This window comes from Tyto alba, unplaced genomic scaffold, assembly GCF_018691265.1.
Source record: "Tyto alba isolate M040663 unplaced genomic scaffold, T.alba_DEE_v4.0 Super-Scaffold_2, whole genome shotgun sequence".
NCBI classification, from domain to species: domain Eukaryota; kingdom Metazoa; phylum Chordata; class Aves; order Strigiformes; family Tytonidae; genus Tyto; species Tyto alba.
Window position 1 is genome coordinate 37,275,825 of NW_024881282.1, and position 23,372 is coordinate 37,299,196.

The 23,372-nt window shown below is 46.8% G+C and overlaps 2 protein-coding genes across 10 annotated transcripts in view; one reads left to right on the forward strand and one right to left on the reverse strand.

Moving 5' to 3' along the window:
* LOC122153434 (ankyrin repeat domain-containing protein 30A-like) overlaps window positions 1-1,952 on the forward strand; it is a 62,666-nt gene extending 60,714 nt beyond the window's left edge. For 3 of the 7 annotated variants that reach the window (XM_042792670.1, XM_042792672.1, XM_042792674.1), the window contains 3 exons: window positions 469-581; window positions 980-1,107; window positions 1,750-1,952. In XM_042792670.1, the coding sequence (XP_042648604.1) occupies window positions 469-581; window positions 980-1,073 (207 nt within the window). In that variant the 3' untranslated portion in view covers window positions 1,074-1,107; window positions 1,750-1,952. Of the gene's footprint in view, window positions 1-31; window positions 582-979; window positions 1,477-1,749 lie in introns of those variants that run through there. The other 4 variants (XR_006165327.1, XM_042792675.1, XM_042792671.1 and 1 more) reach the window with 4 other exon arrangements.
* Window positions 1,953-4,108: 2,156 nt separating this feature from the next.
* On the reverse strand, window positions 4,109-23,166 carry LOC104356010 (WD repeat-containing protein 91). Of its 3 annotated transcripts, none has more exons than XM_042792820.1 (15): window positions 22,974-23,166; window positions 21,024-21,203; window positions 19,333-19,540; window positions 18,403-18,485; window positions 15,850-15,959; window positions 13,726-13,903; window positions 13,293-13,451; window positions 11,048-11,262; window positions 10,456-10,606; window positions 8,907-9,001; window positions 8,413-8,581; window positions 7,482-7,590; window positions 6,567-6,679; window positions 5,606-5,803; window positions 4,109-4,710 (listed from the first exon to the last, which is right to left on the reverse strand). In XM_042792820.1, exons 1-15 carry the CDS (start codon window positions 23,094-23,096, stop codon window positions 4,546-4,548), a joined length of 2,256 nt encoding a protein of 751 aa, XP_042648754.1. In that variant the 5' UTR covers window positions 23,097-23,166; the 3' UTR covers window positions 4,109-4,545. The 3 variants fall into 3 exon arrangements, with proteins under 3 accessions (XP_042648754.1, XP_042648752.1, XP_042648753.1); XM_042792818.1 differs by having other exon boundaries at window positions 15,850-15,974; XM_042792819.1 differs by having other exon boundaries at window positions 11,048-11,247; window positions 15,850-15,974; window positions 22,974-23,165.
* Between the last annotated feature and the right edge of the window lie 206 nt (window positions 23,167-23,372).

The window sequence follows — 23,372 nt, forward strand, 5'->3', positions numbered from 1 at the left end:
CTTATTTTTCCTTCCTTTAATGCTGCTGTAGGCTCATAATGTCCCAGAGGACTTGATAACTCGCTTTCAGACACCGTCTGCAAAGGAACACCTGAGCGGCTTTTGGGAATGACTGGTTTTAGGCTTGGAATTTCTTGTGGGCAAGTGATTTATGAAAAGATTGGGTGAGCTGTGGAGAACCCCCCAGGTTTTTGAGCAGGGTACCCTCAGGGGAAAAATCTATACATTTCCTCATTCCCCTGGTGCTACTGTGTTTTGAATCTGTTTGGTGGACAATATGTGGGCACTTGCGTTCATCAGCATGATTCCTTTGATGGATCAACTGTGTGCTGTGGACAGGAGAGAGATCTGTGGTTGAGAGCTGCGAGAGGACACTGGAGTTGGGAGATCCAAAGCACTGTCTGCATGTTCTGCATATGGATCCTGTTCCCCTGCTCTCTGTGTGATGTATCTTTTCTATTTTGAAAGCGTGAGAGTGAAATCGAGGAAGTGAAGAATCTAGCTGTGATGAAATGCCGAACAGAAGCACTTCTGAAGAAAACGGGGAGAAGAAACATTGCAATGGAGCAAGAGCGTACCAGGCATGGCTTTTTAGTGCTTTACAGAAACATCATATTGAGTAGAAGTTGAGCTTAACTGAACTCTAATGTAAAAGCATTGTTTGCAAACAAATTCAGGCCTTGCATTCAATCTTGAAAGGTGCTTCTGTGCATGAGCCTAGGGTTTTAAAAAGCTGCAAAAAGCCTTGCAAATGCAGGCTGCCTGCAGTTCTCCTGAGAGGGAAGAAAGCATTTTCTTCCTCTGTTCAGGTAAACTTTGGGCCCTCCCAATCATGTCTGGCACTGGAGTGCTGGCTGCTTTCAGGAACTTCTGGCCTGTCAAGCATGTTACAGATGAAGCAAGCCATGGCAGTGCTGCTTACATAAGAAAGGCCAATTGTTGCTTTGCTTCACACTCTCCTTACTAACTTGCTGTGCAGGTTGAAGAACCTTCTGGAGAGCTCAGACAAAGCTGAGTGTTATGTAAGGGGAAAGCGTCAGATTCCAGGCAGAGATGAGGAATATCTGTTCTGAGGTGGGCAGCAAAGCTGGCAAACTAAGGCGAAAGGTGAGTTCTGGCTCATTTGGTGGATTTAAGGTGATTATTTTTTTCTGCTGCAACAGGCATGATTCTTTTCCTATACTTTTTGTCTGTGTTGCTAATTATCTACTACTGTCAGCACGTGCCAAACACAGTCTCCCTGGCCACCCACCTGATGGACTTCCACAGAAGTGAGGAACTTTAGAGCTCTGTCTTTGAGTTGCTTGTTTTGCTGCATACAAGTTGATGATTTTTCCCCAACACCTGGAGATGCAGTCAAAAACACACATGCAGCAGGCAAGACAAAACCAGAACTCGCAAGAAAAGTTGTCTACTTTGTGTGAGACTCAGAAAGAACCAGGGCTTAACCTCAGAAGGCACTGGGAGGCTAACATGGTAGGTCACAGCCAAAAAAGACAACTGGGGGAAAGAGCTGGACAAGAAATAGGGAAAAAAACGCAAGTTGATCCATATCTCCACATAACGCAGTTTTCCACGTGAGTCTGTACTGTAACTTTGTTGCTGACATGTTCGAGCATTTGGTTTTTGGTATCTGGATCTGCACATTAGTGCTGTACTTCCAGGATCTACTTTCAGTGCTGCCTTTGGCCCAGCCTGCTGTAAAAGTAAGGCACAGCCTTTTCTTTTCCTGCCCTTCCCCACTCACAGGTGAACCTCCCATACCGTTAGTGATGAGAAGATGCTAGAGAAGAGGAAGTTCCAGTGCCAGAAAACAGAGTGCTCACAGGAAGATGAAGGAAGCCTGGAAAACTTTGCCTTCCACCATGTGCAGCCATGACCCTGCATCTAATTCCAAGTGTTCTGTTGCAGCTTAGTATTTAATAAACTGTGTTTTAGTCTGTTTTGCTGCACAACCGGAGCACTTTGTCCCTAGCAGGTTTGGATGAGAAGAGTCCTGTCTCTGAAGGCTCACTGAGGTTCTCTTTCAGTGCAGGCAGTTGGTGTGTTTCTCTCTGCCCTTGCTCTGAATGAAAATCAGTCCTGCGGACAACTCCAAGAGGGAATACGCATCTACGTTCTTTTCCTCTGGGGAGACTTGAACTGTGATTGTGCCCAGATCAGGGCCTAGTGCTGAGCTACTGCTAATAATAAGTTACCAGACTCTTCCCGCCTTTTTAGAGCAATCCTCCTGGTGGTCTGGGCAGAAGGTGGTAGGGAATCTGATGGACATGTAGACTGCTGAAAGGCAAAGGTGTAAATAAGTGGTGACAAGCTGAAGCAGGGTGAGTCCCGCCTCAACCGAAGGAAAAAGCTTTTCTTTTGTGAAGGGGGTGAGAGACTGCTCCCTTGGGGACAGGGAGCCCAAGGGGGTCAGTCCCCCAGCCAGCAGGGCAGGGCCCAGCCTTGGCCTATGCGAGCGAGGGGAGCAGGGTGGCCCTAGGGCGGGCAGCCGGGGCAGCCAAGAGCCTAAAGGGACAAACACGTGCCTGGTGAGGTGGCAGCTCTGAGGGCAAGCCAGAAGTCAGGCGTGGTGGTGGCAAGCAGGGTCAGACACAGCCCAGTGATGGTCAAGCAGGGCCCTAGGGAGGTCTGGAGCAGCGAGGTCCATGGCCAGGCACAGCTGAGCCAGAGACACCACGACAGAGCTTAGGCAGGGCCTGGCGGCCCCAGCTCAGCCTGCTGCTGGCTTGGTCGTGCCACAGAGGTTGTGGAGCCTCCATGCTTGGATATGCCCCAAATTGGACGTGGTCCTGCATGACCTGCCCTGGTTGACCCTGCCTGCCTCAAGTGACCACATGAGGCCCCTTCCAACCTCAATGAGGCTGCATTTCAGCGATCTGGAAACGTCACGCTGCAGGCCGTTTGTTCAGCTAGACCTCCCGCCTGCTTTAGTGAGCTTTTTGCCCAAATCTGACCTCATCTTAAGTCTTTGTTGGGCTACATAAAACAGTCAGAACAACTGCAAACTGTAGCCAACATGTCCAGGCACAGAGATTGCAACCACTTTCTCAGTCACCAAGTCACGTTGTGAGGTGTGATGCCACCAGTGAAGAATGTCTGTTAGCCAAGCCAATCTTCACTTCCAGCCCCTGCTTTGAGACCTGGAGGTGGAGAAGAACCATCATGTTCCAGGTCTGGCTGGGCAGCAGGGGAAGCTGCCAGCTATGGAGGTCTACCTGGCCCAGTCCCCATCTCTTCAAGTGCAAGGGAGATAGCTAAGATATGCATTGCAACTTTGGCAGGCCACTCTTCAAACATGCCAAAGCACACTTGGCAAAACCCAAGTAAAATAACGTTCCACTTCTTTTCCAGGCAATCCCCCATCACATTGGTAAATGTTAACAGATGTCCAAGCTCTAAAACCAAAATGGCCTTTGGAAAATACCAAAGGTCTCTTCAAACAATTGACTGGATCCATTCCTCCCATAATTGAGAATGAGAGCTCTGCCAAGGCACAATAGTACTGTAAACTCTCAATAAAGGGCAAGGACAAAAGCAGCAGTAAACTCCGCTGTGATGTGTAAGGAGATGACATCTGGTTGCTCAGTCTATTCAAAGGCTATGCAATACCTGAGCACAGCACCTGCCCTGATGTTGGAGGTGTGCAGGGGGAGACGCAGTTCCAGTGACAGAGACCACTCTACAGGACCAGAGTGGTTCTGGCCCTCCCTCCTATCTGCCATCAAGTAGCTGCTAGGCATCATGTAGCCTCTGAACTCCAACACAAGCATTTCAAAAAGCCTGACCCAGGATCTCTCCTCTAGTTGGCAGCATCTATCACAAGGGAACACAATACATCCAAAAGAACACAATTATTTTTGTTCCTGGATGTCTTGCACTGGCTCCCCCCAGTTTGCGAGTGTCGGTGCCAGAAGCACCCGGTGAAAGCACGTGGGTCTTTTCTCCATTCAGAAGACTTCCTTGGCACACCACCGTCCCAGCCCCCCTCCATGTTTTGCAGCAAAAATTTAACTGAGCACAGGAATCAAGTGCAAGGGAATATTTTCTTTTTATGGCAAAAAAATAAACAAAAAAAATCCAAACTAAAAACAACAACACCCCGCCCCCCCCCCCCCCCTCCAAACACAACAATAAATGCTATACTGAAAGGATACTCTAGTTTCACACTGGCCTTTCCAGTTTGAGCCATCTTATCATCATGCACTGTGCTGCCTCATACACGCCTCTTCCAGCCTCACCACCTTCTGCAGAACCCCTGACATGATCCCAGCAGCCTTGTAGCCACGTGCTACTCAAGACTCCCTAACAGATGAAGTCCAGCTGCCACAATGGGTCAGCGAAGACTTATTTTTCAGTGCTGCCACTGATCTGGTCCCACACCGGCATTCTATTGCACAGTGGTTTGGCAAATGTTTTTAACGTTTGTCAAGAGGCAAAAGCTACGATGATTGTGGTTTGCCTTCTCTCCCATGCAGTTTGTTCCTGTGGAGTTAACACTGGTTTTGTCGAGTCTGTTGATCTTTCCCTTCACTACTGTCCAGGTTAAGACTTTTGAGCCAGTAAGGTTGTTAATTTAATCTTCCCATCCATCGAGGCAGTGAGGCAGGTCCCACAGTCCATAGCCGTGCTCCAATCCACTGTGACAACGGGAGCTCGGTGTCCTCCCAGGGAAAGGCAGCTCTCCAGAACTTTGTCCTCACCATTTAACTAAAAGAAGGAAAACGTAAGATTTTTAAGGAGGCAAGTTTCTACAGTGGGGGCAGCCCACCCACAGGAGAAGCCAAAGCCTGCTACAGATTCCATATCCCTATCAGCATACATAATTAAGCAGAAAATCAGAGATGTATGTAGCACACAATGAAGTTAAGTTTCCAGTCTCATGACAGAAGCACGTGTTCAAGCAGCTCAGCTTCTGACATCAGCTGAGCTGAAGTAATTGAACACGGCAGGCTAAGAGCAAACTCTGATGAGGAGCACATAAGCCTATAGCTCCTGTTAGTGCAGGCACTCTGAATGCCCCAAACGCAAAGGAAAAATTCCATCTAATCTGCCTTGCAATGGCTTATCCTGATGGGTATTGACTCAAGAGGAGGCAGGCAAGGGACATGTGATCAGTTACCACTTGTTACTGCGGCACAGAAACTTGGGCACTTGGAACTATTCAGCCTTACCCTTCATCTCATTTCAGTACACAGTAGAGGAGAGAAAATCAGGCCGGGACTAACAGCTTCAGCAAGCACACAACTAGATTAAAGATGAGCATCAATCAAGAATCATGCATTTTGCATTGAACAGGCATGCGTCGATATATTTAAAGAAATTAAAACTCTATCCAAGGAACTTGGGCACTAAGGAAAAGTGCTGCAGCTATGCTTTAAGAACAAGCTACATACAGAGGGCTTAATGCTTACAGAGGGTTCAAACACTTGAACCCCACACACTGCTAAAATACACACTGTATGAAACTGAGCAGCAACTTTCACAAGGCAGGAATGGGTATCAGTAGGTGCTGCTTGAGAACTTCCAGTGGCTGCTGTTGCAGCCTTGTAACAAGAGCTTCTACGGAGGCGTAAGAGTACTCCCCATCGCTTCTCAGACCTACCTTAAAAATTACTCCCCCTGTGGAAGAACATGTCAACATGTAGTTTCCCTCAGAGTCAAAAGCAAAAAGCCTTCCTCGTGGGAACTGAACTTGCTTGTAGCCACTGTATCCAGACAGAACAAAAGGACCTGTAGCTTCACTGGGAAGATCATACTCAGACACCTTCAAGCCACTTTTGTGAATATTCCACTGAATAAACTAGAATGACAAGAAGAGATGGTAGAAGCCCACAGTTAAATTGACTGCGATTAAAGTAGAGGGGCCATTCATTATTATTAAGCAAGGCAGCTACTCTTCCCAAACAGAAGAGCACATTTTGATACCTATATCTAAGTGGCTATATTTATAAAACACAGGCTGCAAAGGCTGTAAGACTGCCTACTATCCAGGCAAATATACGCCCTAACTTCCACGAGCACTGCTGCCTATGTGTCCTTCCACATTGCATGCAGGATCCTGGTGGGAATTCACTTAACTCTCATCAGCCAAAGACTCACACTTTTAGGCAGGTGACTCTCTCCCTGAACCACACCTCTACTGCTGAAGACTCTGGAAACGCAGAAATTGAAACCTTTATTATAAGCAACAGGGAGATTCTGACAAGGAAATTTATGCAAAGTGGTCAAGGATCTGCTCCCTGGTGAATCCCAGATCTCAAATGTGGTGATCTCAGGGGCAAAGAAAGGTCATCTTCAAACAGATTCCCTGAGAAGGGGTTATCACCCACAGCAGGATTTGCAGACAAGGTCCAAGACAGCTCCAGCTGTTAAAATGCTTTCTATCCACTCTCTCTGGAGAGACTGCATGCAGCGGGGTGCTGCTGCACACCTAAGATTACAGCTAGCAGCCCGCAGATCCCCCAGATTCTGAGGGTATTCTTATTGCTATCTCCACCATATGGAGAAAACTCCGGAGGGGATCTCACTGCCAGCTGATCAGTAGAAGGTCACCCAGAGCCTACCTTGCCATCCTCGCCTATGCTGTAGACTGTGTTCTCATCATAGCTGAACTCAACGGAGTAGACTTCCCCATCGTGTGCCTTCCAGCTCATGGCGCACTCGTGCTGCTGCATATCTGAGGGAATAACCAGTACTGAACACTCCTCATACTCGCACAGAGCTGAGGTGAAGTGAGAGAGGCCCTTTGTGTTCATAAGGTCTCTGTCTCAGCCCTCTAAATCAGTGCAGGGGATCCCAGTCCAATCCCAGTACCCTGTGCTGATTCTTCAGCATGTGGCTTTTATACTGGCCACAAAAATCATTGCCTGTAACTAGTCACCTCTTCCTCCAGCTTTACAGGGCTGCTCACATGCTCAGTCAACTGCAGCCTTTCTGCACCTAAGCCCCACTGTCACCTTTCTTCCTCCCCCCTGGCTATCCCACCCACCCTCACAGCTGCTGCCAGCTCTGTCCTCCCACAGACCTGAACTGCAACCTCCAGCTCGCCACCCGGGGCCAGAAGCAGATCCCTCATTCACAGAAGAGGGAGGGCCAAACTGCCTTTATCACAAGGACAGGCTGAAGAGGACAAAACCTGAGAAACAGGAATTGCTCAGGGAAGGAGGACTGATGTCAAGCCCATGCCTTCAACTGGAAGGTCACACATTAATTCCTTTCCTTGAGGCTCAGCCTCTGGCAGTGGTACTGCTATGTGGCACAGCCAAGGCCACATGGCTAAAGGACAAGTTAACTCCACTCCTCAGCAGGAAGGAAGCAACAAATCCAGTAGCACTACAAGGGTCTCCAGGAGGAGAGAAAATAGCTTCCACCTTGGTGTTCAGGCATGTCTCACAGCTGCCTCCCTGCTGGCAGAACAGTGGTAGGGGCAGCCAGCTGGGGACACTGAGGGGCCACCTCACTGCCCAATTCCAACGTACCAAAGAGACGAACAATCCCATCTGCAGCCCCGGTGACCAGCAGGTTGCCGTTGTGATTGAAGGCTGTGCAGTTAATAGCAATGGGCTCAGGCTCCAGGGAGAACTGCAGCTGGAAGGGAAAGCCTGCATTAATGCAGAGAAACAGAGCTGGGAGCCCTGAGGAGCTGATCTCCAGGGGAGGGAGGACAGATTGTACCTAGCAGCAAGAAATCCTCCAGTTTGGAGCCCTGCACCTCTCATGACTACAGACTTCAAGGTTGGCAGCTGCATTTTACTGTGATACTAAACCAACAATTCACCTCAGCCAAGCCACAGCTTGCTTGGCCCTGGCCTCAAGGCTGCAAAACCAGCTTCTGGCAAACATTAGCTTGAGTATATTGCTTTCTCCTACACACCAGGGACATTTCTTAAGGGCAAATGCAAGGGATGGGACAAGGATTTCCTGCCAGAATCTGACCCATTTAAATTGAAACAATGGAGAAGATGACATGAGATGAAATCTCTGAAAGAAGCCCTTCACTTAAAAACAGAGAGGGATGGGGAAATGGAAGCAAAGAAAACCCTTCAATATAGTTCAGTTGGAGAAAGCCTGAGCAAAGCATCATTCAATCCACTTGGGACATTTCCAGTCACAAACTGTGCAGGCAGGATAGAAACAAGACTATGGACTATTTTGAACAATCCCTCAAAAAAAAAAAAAAAACCAACCCAAAACATGCCAACAATACAAAACCACCCCACCCAAGCCCAGCAGCTACTCACACTATTCATGTTTATCCTGTGTGTGACAGAGGGGAAAGGAGGAAGGGGGGAAAAAGGTGTATTGACAAGAAAGTCAGCATAATTTAGAAAGAGGGCTCCTACACATTGAAACAGAAGACAACTCATTCTCAGCAAGCAGACCAAGAAAGGAACAAAACTCAGCAAGTACCTGCTGCTTCATTGTTTTAGTGTCCCACAGTAGCAGCTTCCCAGGAACTTGGTTCATGCTTTTGCCCCCAGAGCTGACTGCTGAGAAGTCCACGTGGGAGATGGGGCTCTGGGCTGCTGCAGAACAGACAAAGGAGGCACCACTTGGGCTGCAGGCAAGTGAGAGGATCCTGAAACACAGCAAACAATATGAATTGCCTCTCTCCAGCAGCTGCCTCAAGCATGCCACTCGACTGCGAGCTCTCCCATCATCAAGACCCTGCAAGACAGGGTGCACTGTAAAGGAGGGCAGGATTCATGTGTTTAGACAGATTCTGACTGTCTCCCATTTAACTGAGCAGTTTTACGCTGCGCAGACAGGGAGTGCCCTCTAGATGAAGGTCTAGAGTCCTGTAGTTTCAGGAAAGCAGTAGGAACATTGAGACTTCACCTACCCTTCCACAGTCAACCAACAACATTTATATTTATATATAAAAATCAGTAATCCAGAGTTACCTGGGCATGTCTTCATCGATGCTGATTTCACAGAGATTCTTCTTCGCTTCTGTGTCATAAAGACGAACTGTCCCGACCCCACTGCCAAGCAATAGCTTGAAAAGAGGAAGGAGGAGATGGAAGGAGTGTGAGTGGGGAGCGCAATGATGCTGTTCAACCACCACCACCGAGTGAATTTTTTTCTATCTAAACAGTTGGATTAAACATTACTGCGTTAGGGTACAGCCTGTTCTGCTGTGTCTATCACGCTAAGTAAGCCTACCCCAGAGCCACAGAAGTCAGAGTAAAAGCACTGCCTTCCACGGAGAAAAAAGATTGGATAGGCACCAAGGTGGAGTAAAAGCCACCTTCTAGAGTATGGCTCAACATGATAGGTTGCAAAACTTATGTGGAGTCTCAATATCTATGGGAGCAAGGGAAGACTAACACTGAATTAACAATCTAAGTTTAAGAGAAAACCAAGTAGAAGCCACCTCCTTTCATCCAGGGAAGGATGAAATTATCCAGAAGGGCTCACACATGCTTTACAGTGGTGCTACAATTTAAAACAAAGTAAAACCATGGAGGGATGCATTATCAAAGAAAATTAAGCAAGCCAGATCCTTCTCACTCCGGAGCCTGATTTGCTACTGAATACACATATATTTCAGAAAGAAGAATCTATAAGCAAGCAGGAAATAAACTCTACAAAGCAGAAAAAAGCATCAGAACAACTGCACAGACAGCTTCCTTTTTAAGAGTAAAAGAAAAGAAAGAGACAAGCTACAGCACCAGCCCTTCACAGGTGGCATTTTGGGGTTAGCAGCAACACATGGCCAGTGCCAGAATGTGAACAATATTCCCTCGGTTGCAGGCCTGCCTTCTCACACAGCCCTGTCTCTTTGCCAAGAGAGGGCACGAAACACTAACAACAGTTCTAGGACTCAGAATATAATCTAAGGCTCCTCTCTAGAAACAGAACTAGAGAAAATGTGCTACAGGAAACATTTAAACTGTCATATTTAAACAAGCCCCAAGCTGCTTATACACACACCAAATCCCAACCCATAAGACACCTCAGTAAAACTGGCCATGGAGTCCTTTTCACAGTTGTACAAACAGAATGCCAACACCACCCCCCCACGCCTTGGCCCTGCTCTCCCCTCTCTGCTGGCTCAGGGTGTGAGCAAAGCTCCCCAGCTCCCTGCTGCAGGGTTCCCAGGGGCCGCTGTACCAGGTTGCCTCTGCCCGCCCTTACAAGCGGCTGCCTGCTCTGCCTGTAGAGAGACACTTTTCTTAAAGGAGCTACTTCTACCCTGCAGCTGTACCTGCACTACAGCTTGGGAACTTCTGTCTCAGGGCAACCAGTGGTGAATTCCTTGCTCAATACACAGAATACACTCCCCACTAGTTTTTTCTTAGACCCTACAGGCTTCAGTTCCCCGTGTCTTACTGAAATGGGAACTGTTGCCCTGATCTTATCCACAATGCAGCTGTCTAGAAGTTAATGTGCAACACAGCCCCACATCATCTGCTGTGACTCTCAAGCCTCCACAGGCAGACTACTCACCAGCCGATCACGCTTGGTCGCCCATTCCAGAGACAGCAACGGAGATTTGGAAATGGATGAAGCTTTCGTTTGCATTATGGGGTTAAAAGACCAGACTTTGATGACCCCGTCCACATCCAAGCTGGCCACCCTCCGTCCAGAACAATCAACCCTATGTGCAAAAGGAAACTTATTAGATACTTTTCTCCCTGAAATTCTTAGAAGAGAATAGGTACCCCAGTAATCCTTCCGCTCCTGGCCACACACCAATTCCTTCTGCAAGTATCAGAATTTCCTTGCACCACTTCCTGTTCAGTCCATAACAACTGGCACAACGAAGCACACCAAGCTCCACATGCAAAGCGTAACACCCTTAAGCAATACCATCCTGCTTTCCCAGGGAGCTTCTTCCTGGCTGGCATCTCCCAGTCACAAAAATCTGTCCATTCTCACTGCACAAGCTACAGGCTATTTCCAGTCACACCAACCCAACTGCCCTACAACCCAGAGTACATACACAATGTACTGGAGAGAGCAGAGGCTGGAAGAGGCCAGACACAGCTGATCCTCTCAGAGGCTTCTACAAGCAAGCCCTCTTCTGCCAGTCTGTTACCTGCAGTACATGATGGATGAATGGTGCTCCCCATACTCCTCCTGGCTCAGGACAATGAAAGGCTGCTCCTGCCGGACCCCCACAGCCTCTGCACTGCTGGCAGGCGTTTTGGTTGAAGTCTCTATTTGCTCAGCATGCAGCTCTGAGCATGGCTCTGTCTCAGCTGTGCTAATATCTGTTTTCTTCTCAGCACTTTGGCCCTGAAGGAAGAAATCCTGTGTGAAATACAAGGAAGCGGCAGCTCCAGATCAAGCTCTTCAGCCACCCCAAGCCTGCTGGGAGAAAAAACCAAGAAGCTACACTGAAACAAAAGCATTGTCAGTTCAACACCCCTTCTGTCAGGGACCTTTCTGAGCACAAGGATAGTGTGCTGCACAATTGCACCATTTAGTGTGTCCTCCTTGGTTGTAGTGTCCCTTATTTCCCCCTTCCATGTGCCTGTAAGAATTAAAGGAACCACAACATCCCTGTTTGGCATGCCTCAGCTGGTACCAGAGGCCCATTCTGATGCCATTAGAGTACAGACTCACATGCAAATAAACATATTTCAAGGAATTCTTGCATTCAGCAATGTACGTTAAGTCTGAATACTATGCAGTATATATAAATATATATATAATGCATATATAAGTCTGAATACTATGCACTATACAAAAACTCTTGTTGCATGGTGAGCCCCAATGAATGGATTATCCTCATCTCTCACAGACTTAGTCTGTGCATACTGGAACAACCACTGCAGCCAACTGACTGATGACAATGGTGGAGTCGACACACGAGTCCAAAAGCGTAAAACCCAATTTGACAAGGCAGACAGAACAAATGGAGTTTTAGGAAGTGAAGGTGTCTGAATGAGACAGTATCTGCACTGCAGCAACAGGAGCATTTGAAAGCAGCTTAGTCTTCCCCTGCCACTAGAAGTTGAACAAGATGCAGATACAGCACACAAGCCATTAAAACATCTGCAAGCATTCCTTTGCTAAAACATCCTCTAAAAATTAAATGCCCCAAAGTGGTATTGGTATTGATGGCTTTGAATCCCTAACACATCCTTGCCTTATTAATAAGAGCTTCTCATCTTGAGCAATCACTGCCATAATCAAAACATCTGAAATCACAAAGCTGGAAAAGATTGGGAAATAAATCCAAGAACACTTCTCTCTGTGTTAGTTAATGTGGGGAGATAACAACTGATGAATGACACTGCTGAAAGAAACAGTGCTGCCTTTCAGTTTCCTTTTTGCTCATGCGTGTTTAGAACAGAAAGCTAAATAATATCAGCTTCCCCAAGAGCACCAGAAGCAACTTTTACAAAGCCAGGAAAACACTGCCTTAATCTGGAACATCACAAAGAAAGTCAAAGGATATTTATTGGGAAACTGGTCTTTGTAATTTTCTGACCAATATTTAATTAAAATGTTTTAGATGAGCCATGACGAAAAGAAGTTCTCTCATAACCTCGAACGCTCAGTGGTGGAGTAACATGTCCTCTTGAAAGCAGTGCTCCCACACACAGAACAGCCACACATACTGACCAACAGGCAACAGTCTCTCAGCACACCAAGGCAGAGAATCTCATACAGCCAAAATAAGCACAGCTGAGATGCTGCAATCATTCCTTCTGTGCTCCGTATCCCTTGACCATATGGCTGCTGAAAGCCAGACAATACACAGGTGAGCAGAAGTAGTCTGCTGACCTTCAGCAGTTAAAATCTACAACACAGTTTTATTTTTTCATTAGATGAGAAAGCAGGGCACACCTCCAGGCAAAACTGCAACACACAGTGCAAAAAACCCTCCGAAAAGCAAACATTGCTACAAAGGATATTTCCACTCCTATTCAGGAAAATTTTCTATCAATTTTTGTCTGTCCCACTCAGAGCCTGCACAAACACGCACAAGAACCCACCTGGGCAGGATGAGCCAACTGCCACTAAGGAATGGGGATTAGAACAAGATATTTGGACATAACCATCACAGTGGATGAACCATACGCTCCCCAGGACTGGGCTGTTGAAAAGATCATGACAAAAGACAACTCGTCTCCCATTTGAAACATCAACAGGGACACAGAAATAAACTGAGCATGGAAGGAGTTGATTAACTACAGAGATTAACCTTTGATACAGTTAGATCTGAGTAGCCATTCAGAGTCTTAACGGGAACACTTGCACTTGTTTTACCACATAGCACAACAGACTACTGAAAGCCCTCTGCTTCCCAGCCTTGCAGTGTTGCCTGGTACCTGGAAGGTCCCTTTTGACAGCAGTTCCTTCCTTTCCTTCCCATGCTCCTGCAATCGCTTCTGTCGCTGCTGCAGGGAACTTGACTCGCCTGCTACTAACCCACTGAAGTGGCTCTTCCCATCCTTACAGCTCGCTGTTCCTTCTTTTCCTTTGGCACTCTGGAAGGCAGAGGAATGATGTGGCAAAGTTATGCTTGTGCTGGGCTGCAGAACAAAGAGCAAGAGAGGCAGCAAAGAAACCAAGCACCTGCAAGGGCTCCACAAGCCCCCACACAACAGCAGCTGTTCTTGTGCTGCACTCAGGCCTACCATACAGTTGCAAGGAAATGACATTACATTTTTTCAGGTGGAAGCAAAAGCTTGGAGTAGTGCTGTGCTGCAAGTCAACTTCTTGGATACTGAGCACCTTTCAGTGAACACAGTTGAGAATTACCTGGTGATTTGTTGGTTCCTTCTTCCCTAGCAGCACACTGCCAGTCTGTGTTGGAGAAGCCCCACTTGGATGGGCTGGTCTGGAAGGGCCCTTTTTACTTTGGGAGAGAAATGAAGACAGAAAGCCTCCCCGGGACTGCAGAGAATGTGCAGTACTCCTCTGGCTGCAGGTCATATCACTAATAAAAAAACAAAAACAAAAAACCAAAACCCATCAAACAGAATATGAAATGTAACCAGATAACCTGATCAAAGACCACCAAACAAGCAAAGTGTCAGCTGTTTGAACCACTAGAGGACAGATGTTCCTTTCCATACCAATGGGCCACTATGCGTTTAAAAACTGTTTTAAAACATCCTGTTAGTGTCTGAAGCAGATCATTGCAATTTCTGTAACCAAAGCCCACTTCTCAGAGATGCCACCAAGACAGTGGGCTCAACTGTTGCTGAATCACCTGTAGGGCCACCTCAAACTCCTTCCACTCCATCTGGTTAGTTCAGGAAGACCATAAAGGAAAGGCAGGGAAATACAGTTTTCCAAAAACCCTATTCAACTGTGATTCCCAATTCAAGCCATAAAACAGACCTGCTTCAAGAGGCATTCAGTATCCAATGTTTCACTGAACACCCTTAGATATTCAGCAAGTCATGTTCAGGATTTTAAAGCACAGGCCCTCAATATCTCAAAAACTGGACCCAAAGAAAATAAGAAAGTTTAGGTCCATTTCTATGATTACACACACCTCCCTTCTCAGCCTACAATGCCAAGAGCAGCAGCTGCTTCCCAGAATGTAACTATCCACCCCCACACTGCTACAGCTTCCTCTTAGAGCAGAGCAGCACCCATGGGAAGAGGAATAGAATCGTCTTCACTGTGTCTATCCTCTCTTCTAGGAAGGAACTGTTCTACTGAAGTTGGGCTTTGGGTTGAACAGAGACATGGAAAAAGCAACCAGACTGGCCCCCAGACTAAAAGTCAAGTCACACATACAAGAAATGCCATTTCTAAGGCAAATGGAAGAAAATTAATATGGGAACAAATTATCTTATCCCTCGTGTCACTCTCCATATGTACAGATGAACATCAGGACTTTCCACACAGAGTAATTAAACAAAACAAAAAATCTCAACTTAAACTCTGTAGCCTGACCTGTGCAGAGCGGTTATCAAGATAGTTCACCAGACACTGAGGTCTCTATTTAATCAGAGAACTTTTACACTAAAACAAAGACCTTGTGTGTGGTCTCTGCTAGAACTTCTACTTGTCACTGTCAGGCAGGATAATCTGATCAGTCCCCCTCCTGTCTAAATAGAAGTGAAGGAAGCACATGAAAAAGTCAAAGCCCCAGCAGTGTTATTAATACCTTGTGGCTAAGCTATGTCTGCTTTCAGATCCTTTTAAAGCAAGGGAAAAAATAAAAAATCTCAACACCATAATGAATTCAAACACATAGACTCGCTTTGCATGACTGTGTACTGGGGGAAAAATAAGAGTTTAAATAACAATTACACAAGCTGTATCACTGTGTATGTTGCCTAATTTCCACAGGTAGGAAGACAGTAAGTGCAGCCATAAAACACACTTTAACTATAGCAAGTTTATGAGGAATTCTGTGCAAAACCGAGCCTCATAGAAGAGAAACTCCTTTTCCCTTGACTTTGCAAAAGCAAGAAAGTATCTCTCCATAACAATGACCCCGTTGGGTCATACAGTAACAGTGTCTACAAAACAACACAAGGCATTCCTCTACTGTAATGCAGGCACTACAGTAAATAGGAGTTAAGAGACAATCCATTTCATTTGAGCAATGTTGCGGGGTATTGCACTGCTACCAGTGCCCTGGTTGCCCAGAACACCTGGGTATAATGCTGAGAGCAGAGCAGAATGACTTCCACGTGTGCTTGAGCTCTCACTGACTGGCAAGAATCTCTCTCCCAAATGGTAGGAGAGATGCCCGTCACGAATTCCCCCCTTAAACCCACTTAGGTCACGAGAATTTCTGCTTGGATGTCTTCTTGCATTGATTCCCGAGGCATGGAACAAGGAAATGACCCTCCAGAAGCCTCCCTGACCCAATAAAAGCAGGAGAGTCTGTCCCCAGCTCCTTCCCCTGCAGGCACTCACAGTTCAGAGTCCCCTAGTCGATCCATGTTGGCCACATACGCAGGCAACTTGTGATGCACAGCTGCTTGCTCCACCTCCAGCTCCTCTTTCTTCATGCGGGAGGATTCAGCCTGCAAAGCAAACAGCTACAAGAGAAGAGAGTCAAGTAAAAAGAGGGGCACTGAGATTCACCTCCTTCCCTCTTGATGAAGTTGTTTACTCCTTTTATTTCAACAGCCCTAGAAGGGAGGGGAGGGAAGAAGGTCTCTGACTGGCTGAGCACCACATTAATCCAAGTAGTCAAAACAGTCAGTACTTTACATGCATAAAACTGAAGCCTACTTAAAACCCTTCACTCCTCATCTTGGGCTGTTGCTGTAGGAACATAAATGGTGCTGGGAAACAAGAGCCAGCCAGGGCAGAGCTGATCAGCTACTCCATGCAGGCAGTTCAAGGCCAGGGCAATGTATGTGACTGGCAGTAGTGATGTATGGGCACTAAGCCTATAAGGTAGTCTTCACAGAATCATAGAATGGTTTAGGTTGGAAGGGACCTTAGATTATCTATTTTCAACCCCCCTGCCATGGGCAGGGACACCTTCCACCTAGACCAGGTTGCTCCCAGCCCCGTCCAACCTGGCCTTGGACACTTCCAGGGAGGGGGCAGCCACAGCTTCTCTGGGCAGCCTGTGCCAGTGTCTCAGCACCCTTCTAGTGAAGAATTGCTTCCTTATATCTAATCTTAATCTACCCTCTTTCAGTTTAAAGCCATTACCCCTTCTTCTATCACTACATGCCCTTGTACAAAGTCCCTCTCCAGCTTTCTTGTAGACCCTCTCTTCCCACAGCCAAGGGTTTGGTGCGCTCAGGCCAATGCCACCAGGTCACCATGGAATCCAGCTCCACACCCTGCCCAGCTCCCTCCCAAGCATGACAGTGAGAATTATCTCCACATTATGAGACAATTTTCTTTTTCCCCCCTTAGCAGAGGGTAACATCAGGATGCAGCTTTCTGTGATAGTTGTGGTTTATGCCTGTGACTCTTGTTCACCTGAAGAGTTCCTCAGCCTTTTCTGTTTCTGTACATTTGTTTTCTAGATATAATTCTTCTTTTTCCTCTTGTCATAGTATTTAAGGAAAGAAATTACAAGAAGAAAAAGGAGCTGTAGAAATCCAGCTTGCTAGTCACGTATTTGGATTGTTTCAACAGTGAAATCAGAATCACTACTTAATTTCAACTAGCATTGAATTCAATATTTATTCATACCATTTTTTATTTAAACTTGTATTCCATAGGTAGCTGCTTCCTCTTCTGACCTAAGCAGTTCTCCAAAACGGAAAGTCTAGTTTTACCTCTGCCTATTTGCCAGAGGAATGCTTATCCAGTCTGTGATATCAATCAACATACCACAAACAAAACCAGCTTTGACTAAAAGTACAGAATACAAAATTGGAGGAAATAAGAGCTCTATTTCAAAACATACCTTATCCTGCTGTCCCTATTCACTGACCATCTTTGCAGAACCCTGCTGTCAAAGTTTGTCTGATCCACTGACTTCATACAGTTTGGTGACAAACCTTGCTTTTCTTTTGAAAAAGCGTCTCCTTTTTGAAATCAATTGTTCTATTTTACTTCAACATTTTTAGGACAAATGAACAGTGCCTATCAGCTATCAAAACAGTTGAAACAGGAAGCAAAACATACACCATAATGTTTTCTAACACTGAAGGTAAAGCACAAAGCTTATTTTACTGAAGTATTCATACAGACAGAGCTTTTACTTGGAGTGTTTGAGGAAGTGAAACTAACATTCTGCTTACATGAATAAGGCTTCCCACTTGTATGTGATCATCCACATGGGATCTGTAGTTTACAGAGTTCTTAAACTGTAGATTTCCCAAATCTCTCCAATAGGAAAGGACCAACCTCTGTTATATAGTCTTACACCCTCTCTCTAAGCATTTGATGATGGTGCTGTCAAAAACAAGAGATGGAGCTGGGTGACATTTTGTCTGAGCCAGTCAGCCCTTCTTACGGTTTACTGTAAGGTGTAGAGTTGGGAAAGAGACATTCACATTTCCATTAGTTGATCTAAATTGCTTTAAGTGCACTTCAACCATGAAACGGCCATTTCAGAAGTAACGGTTTCTGCCTCTTTGCCAGAAGTTACTGCACATTTCTATTGCTCCATCAGCTAAAATCTGGAAGTGACTGAATATTATTCCTAAGTTCCCATGCAAAGTCAGGCATGTATGTCCCTAACCTGACACTAGTTTCAGCTTGTCTTGACTCTGCAGTGTAGCAGGAAAGACATTTGAATAGGATCCAGCCACCAGTCAGATAGCACAGGGAGAGGGACAGTTATACCCTGAACAGACATTTCGTGATATCATCACAACCCTAAGTTTGCTGGAGACAGTTAAAAGATAAGCCAAAATAACAAACTACCTATAGAAGAACCTGCTTTGAAATAACTGCACCAAACAGTTACAATTTTTTTGAATGGATGGAACCAATTTTACAAAACTCACAGCCTCATACAGTCAGCAATTAAAGAGTGACTTCACTTCTGACCTTATGCCGCAATGATTCATTTTCTTCTTGTATGAGGCTGCTCCTGAGACATTCAGCTTCGAAATTCAAAATCACTGGAACTGGTGAAGAATGTTAAAGAAAACCAAGGGAAGAACTTGTGTTTACCTGGCTTAATTCTAAATGCCAGCACTCCATACCAGCCATTTGCCTACAGGACAGAAAAGCTGTCCAGTCCATACTAATAGCAAAAAGTATGTGCAAGGCCAGAAGGCTAAGTAACAGCTTAGCTACCTCAGCCAAATTTGTTCTTTACTGTTGCACAAACTACTTCACATCAGCTTTGCAAGGATTTTTAGATCTTCCTTTTTGTACATCAGAAGCAGAGGACAAGACAGGTTATGTTACTGCATTAGTGTACACTGAAGAAACAGTTTGAGGTGAGCTGTATTCCAGCCACAGTGTAAACCTGCCCTTCAGCAAACAAACAGGATCAGCACTCTGTAGTGTGGAACAAAAGCTGTTATTTCTACCAACATTGAACTGCCCTATTATAGTGAGCTGTCACTAGAATATGTTGTGAACATATGTACCCAGAGAAAGGTCTAACAGGAGATGCTAGTTCAGTTATGGACTCTGACCCAAGGCTGCATGCCTGTTTTGTACTTTGCCAAGCAAAAAAGAAAAGCATTTCAGAACAAGATCCACACATCTAGTCACTAGCATAGGAATGAGTTCAGCATGAGAAACAACCACAACTGTTTGTGCCCAGGGAATATAATATATCATCAGATAATTGAACAATAACTATTCCAGCATCCTCTGGTAAACACCAGCTTCCTATTAAGTCTTGGCTCTAAACAATCACCTGAAAGCAGCAAGTTCTATAATACTATATTCTTGGCACCACTGCTAAGAGTAAGCATAATACCAGGGCAAGGTAGATTTAACTATTAGTTGCAAAAAGGATATGCATGCACTGAAATAAGACGCTCAGGAAGTTGTGCAGAGACACGATAAATGTATCCGTCCACTGGCGCGAGAAATAGGTGGCGAAGGTGGGGTTGGAGTCTGGGGCAGGGAGAAAGGGCAGGACAAACCAATCCTTCCACTCCGCCTGGTTCTGGAGCTCAGAGGCCTGCTTGAGGAAGAACTCCTGCGCCTTGTCATTGCGGCAGGTCTGAAACACAGCAAGAACAGGGCTCACACTTCCATTAATGCCACCACATGGGTTCCAGGAATATTTGCTCTGTGTTACGAACACACTAATAACTACTTTCACCACCCAACAGAGCAAGTCGTTAGAGTTAACCGATTCATCAGGGAACAAAATCTCAAATACACCAGGAGAAGCTCACAAATGCACTTAATCTGACCTTCTTTCTAGTCACCACAGTCTTGTTTGAAGGCCGAGACAAATGGAAACAATCACACTGATTTCCAGCTAAACCAGTGCAGTTTGTGCACGGACGTAAGACCTGAGCATTCATATACAGGACCAAAGTATACTTCAAATTACTCAAGTCCTACAGCAGATGTAGCCTGAAAAGGTTTCCATCTGATACATTATTCAGACAGGACAGTCACACCTCAAGATAAGCACAGGGCAAAACAAAACATAAGAAAACCCCACACACTTCCAGAAACGTGCATTAGATTTTCACTCCTTCACCAACACCCATCATTAGAGATTTTCAGTCAGGAAACAGAATCAAGGAGGAAACATTGCTTCTAAATGGTATGAAATGAAACACAAAATCCTGACAGGTATTTGCCTATTCTGTTTGTCAAAGCTCACCCTGGGTAATATGTTCCATTGACTTTCCTAGGATTTCAACAAGATAATGTCTGCTCCATTTTAAGCTCATTGTTTCCTATTCTATTCAAAACAAAAAAACACCAATTATTTCCTCTCGCACATGACCCTGTATAGATCTGAAGCCCACTTCTCCCCTCTCTTATAAACTAAAAATCAACTCTACCAACTTCAAGGCACTTTTTTTTCCATCTGGACCCTCCAACTCCCTTGATGCTTTAAGAACCGTGGTGTCTGGAAGAACTGGCTGAGCCCTGCCAGCAGGTTAGCGTGGAAGGAATACAGACGATCCTGCCTGTTGATCCCCAGTGCTGCAGTAAGGCCCTTCCCGGTACTGCTGCTGCCTGCTCAATCGTTCCTTATTCTACATTGGAGCAGTTGACTACTACCTACATGCAGGTGCTTGGGGCTTTTTTTCTGCCAGTTTCTTCAACTTGTGAAGACTGCTTTGAGCACTGTTCTCGTCCTCCTCTGTTCTCATGGCAGTGCCATGAGAGGTGTTGATGAACCCTGTGATCTCTCCTGGTACCCAAGTTACTAACAGAGACTGAGCAGCACTGAGCTAGCAGCACAGCCATCCTGTCTGAAGGGGACCTGCCTTCGTGTCTGAGTGCAAATATCTTGCTCCCAGCTAACTGTACTTCCCTTTCACCCAAGCTTCCCTATCCCACTTACAAGCCTGTCATGTGAATCTGCATCAGACTCCTTACTGCACTCCTGATACATGACACATGAATTGCTTGTCCCTTACCCACCAGGCCTGTCAGAGGCTCACAAGGGTACTTCATTGCTCTGGTTTCAGAGACCTGGATCTTTTCAAAACAGAAGCCTAAAAATCAAATACCACCTGAACAGCATGGACGAGGTAGTATCGGAATAAGCTGGTTTTCAGCTTGTTCACCGTTGGCCGGTACACATCTTCCAAACGGCTGAAAAGGCGTCGGTCCAGATAACTCCAGTAATCCCGCAAGGCGGGCAGATCATAGCTCTGAACAAACTGCTGCAGCTGGTCCACTATCTTATCCACCTAAAAAGGACAAAATAGGGAAGGCTGCAGTCACATGAGGGCTCTTCCGGCACAAGAGACTTTCTGTAACTTAACGCTGAGAAGCTTTAACTGCACAAATAAGACTACAGTCTAGCACTTATGCATTAGCTGTTTTCCTAATCTTGGAAACACTGCATTTTGTATAAGCATTCTTCCACTCTGTGGCATCTTTCAAATAAAGGAAAAGAAAAAAAAAAAAAAAGAAAGAAACATCAAAGAACATAGCCAAACAGATTTTGACAAAAAGATCACATTTTGTTAAACACAGTTGGTGGGGGTTTTTGCAAGTAAGCAAAACTTTCTACTGCTTTTAAAAGTCAGTTGATAATAAAGAAACAGGAATAATGTGATTAAATGTTGAAAGCCCAAGGGCAGCATCTGGAAAATAGTACTGGTTTTAGACTAAAAGGAAAAAACTGTACTTAGCCAACATAAAGAGGAAGAAAGATCCATTGTACTGCAATCTTTGAAGTACCTTTAATAACATCATCTACTAACATGACAGTCATAGAAGTTTGAAACAGATTCTTTCTGGTCATGAGGTCTCTGAAAATCACTTCTGCAATATGAAGGCAGAACAGTGGTATGGGAATAGAATTTTCATTCAGTGATTCCTGATGGCCAAGACAGGCATTACGAAAAAAAAGTAAAATCTGCACCCTATACAAAATTAAACTACCAAAGTCACTTAATATATAATTAAACCCCCTTATCATTTCATGTCTTAAAACATCATCCAACCTCTCATCTCTGTGGTTTCCTACAGATGAAGGAAATGGAAGTCTGTGACCCCAGCAGTCTGTTCTTGGACAATATGATTCCAATTAAGCCAACTGGCTGCTGACCTCTAAACATTAACAAAGTGCTCATGTTTTAAAAAATAAAAGCAACATATTTTATGGATGATAAAGGCACTGGTTGTACTGCCGGTTAAAGAAAAATCTGACTGTTCAAAACACTACATTCAGTGCCCAGAACTGCTGTTACAGGAACATGAACCTCACACAAAAACTGTATTTTCGAGGCTGGCAAATTCGAGGTAGATGGTGCTTAAGTCATCCCAACTAAGGAGCGGAGCTGTAAAGCCGCTGGATAAAAATCTCACGACTGAGGGAAGAAAAAAAAAAAAAAAAAATCGAGGCAAAGAGATCTCCTTCTGCCACTGCCCGCTCGGACCGGCGTCTCCTCCCTCCGCTCCTCTCGGCACGAAGCTGAGGAGAATCCTCTGGCGGTTTATGGGCGTAGGGTCCCGGGGGCGGCGGTTTTGGGAGGGCCGAGCAGACCGTCGGCGGGGGGCGGCGGCTGCCCGGGAAGCCGGGCGAGGGGCCGGAGCCCGCCGCCCGCCGCCGCTGCGCTCCGCCAACGCCGCTTCGGAGCCAAACAGGAGGAGCCCCGTCACCCACCCGGTGCCTCCCCTCCCCTCCCCCGCCGGGAGGCTGCGCGTACAGAAGCAGCGGCAGGGCCGGGGTGCGGGGGGTCCCGCCGGCGCGCCCGGCCGGGCCCCGGCGCCCAACGCAGCCCGGGCGGGGCGGGGGCGGGGGGGGGGGGCGGCCGCCTCTGAGGAGAGCTGCTTCCGCGGAGAAGCTGCGAGCGCTGCCCCGCCGCCATCCGTCCCGCCCCCCTCGCCCAGCCCCGGGAGCGGGTGTGCGGAGGGGCGCCGGCGGCCTGCTCAGGGGGCACCCGCGCCCAGCGCACCGCCAAAAAGCCGATGGGGGGGGGGGGGGGGGGGGGGGCGCGGCCGGCACTCACCCGGAAGCCCTTCTCCCGGTCCGCCTTAATCTCCGCGTCCAGCTGCTTCAAGGCGGCCGTGAAGCCGCGGAAGAGCAAATACTCCCGCACCAGCTCGTCCGTCCGCTCCGTCGCCGCCGCCATGGGGGCCCCGCGGCGCCGCCGGCTCCGCCCGCCCACGGGCGGGGAGGTGGGAGCCCGGCCCCGAGCGAAATGGCACAGCCCAGCGCCAGGAGAACTACAGCTCCCAGCATGCCCTGCCGCGCCCACCCAGCGCAAGGCACGTCGGGGACTGCAGTTCTCGCCGACGCACATGCGCACGGCTGACCCACCCGCCTTTTCCCGCCTCTTCGGTGTCCCCCTTCTCGGCCCGCCGGTGCCTAGAGCCCGCCTTTTTTCCGCCTTCCTTATTGGCCGCCG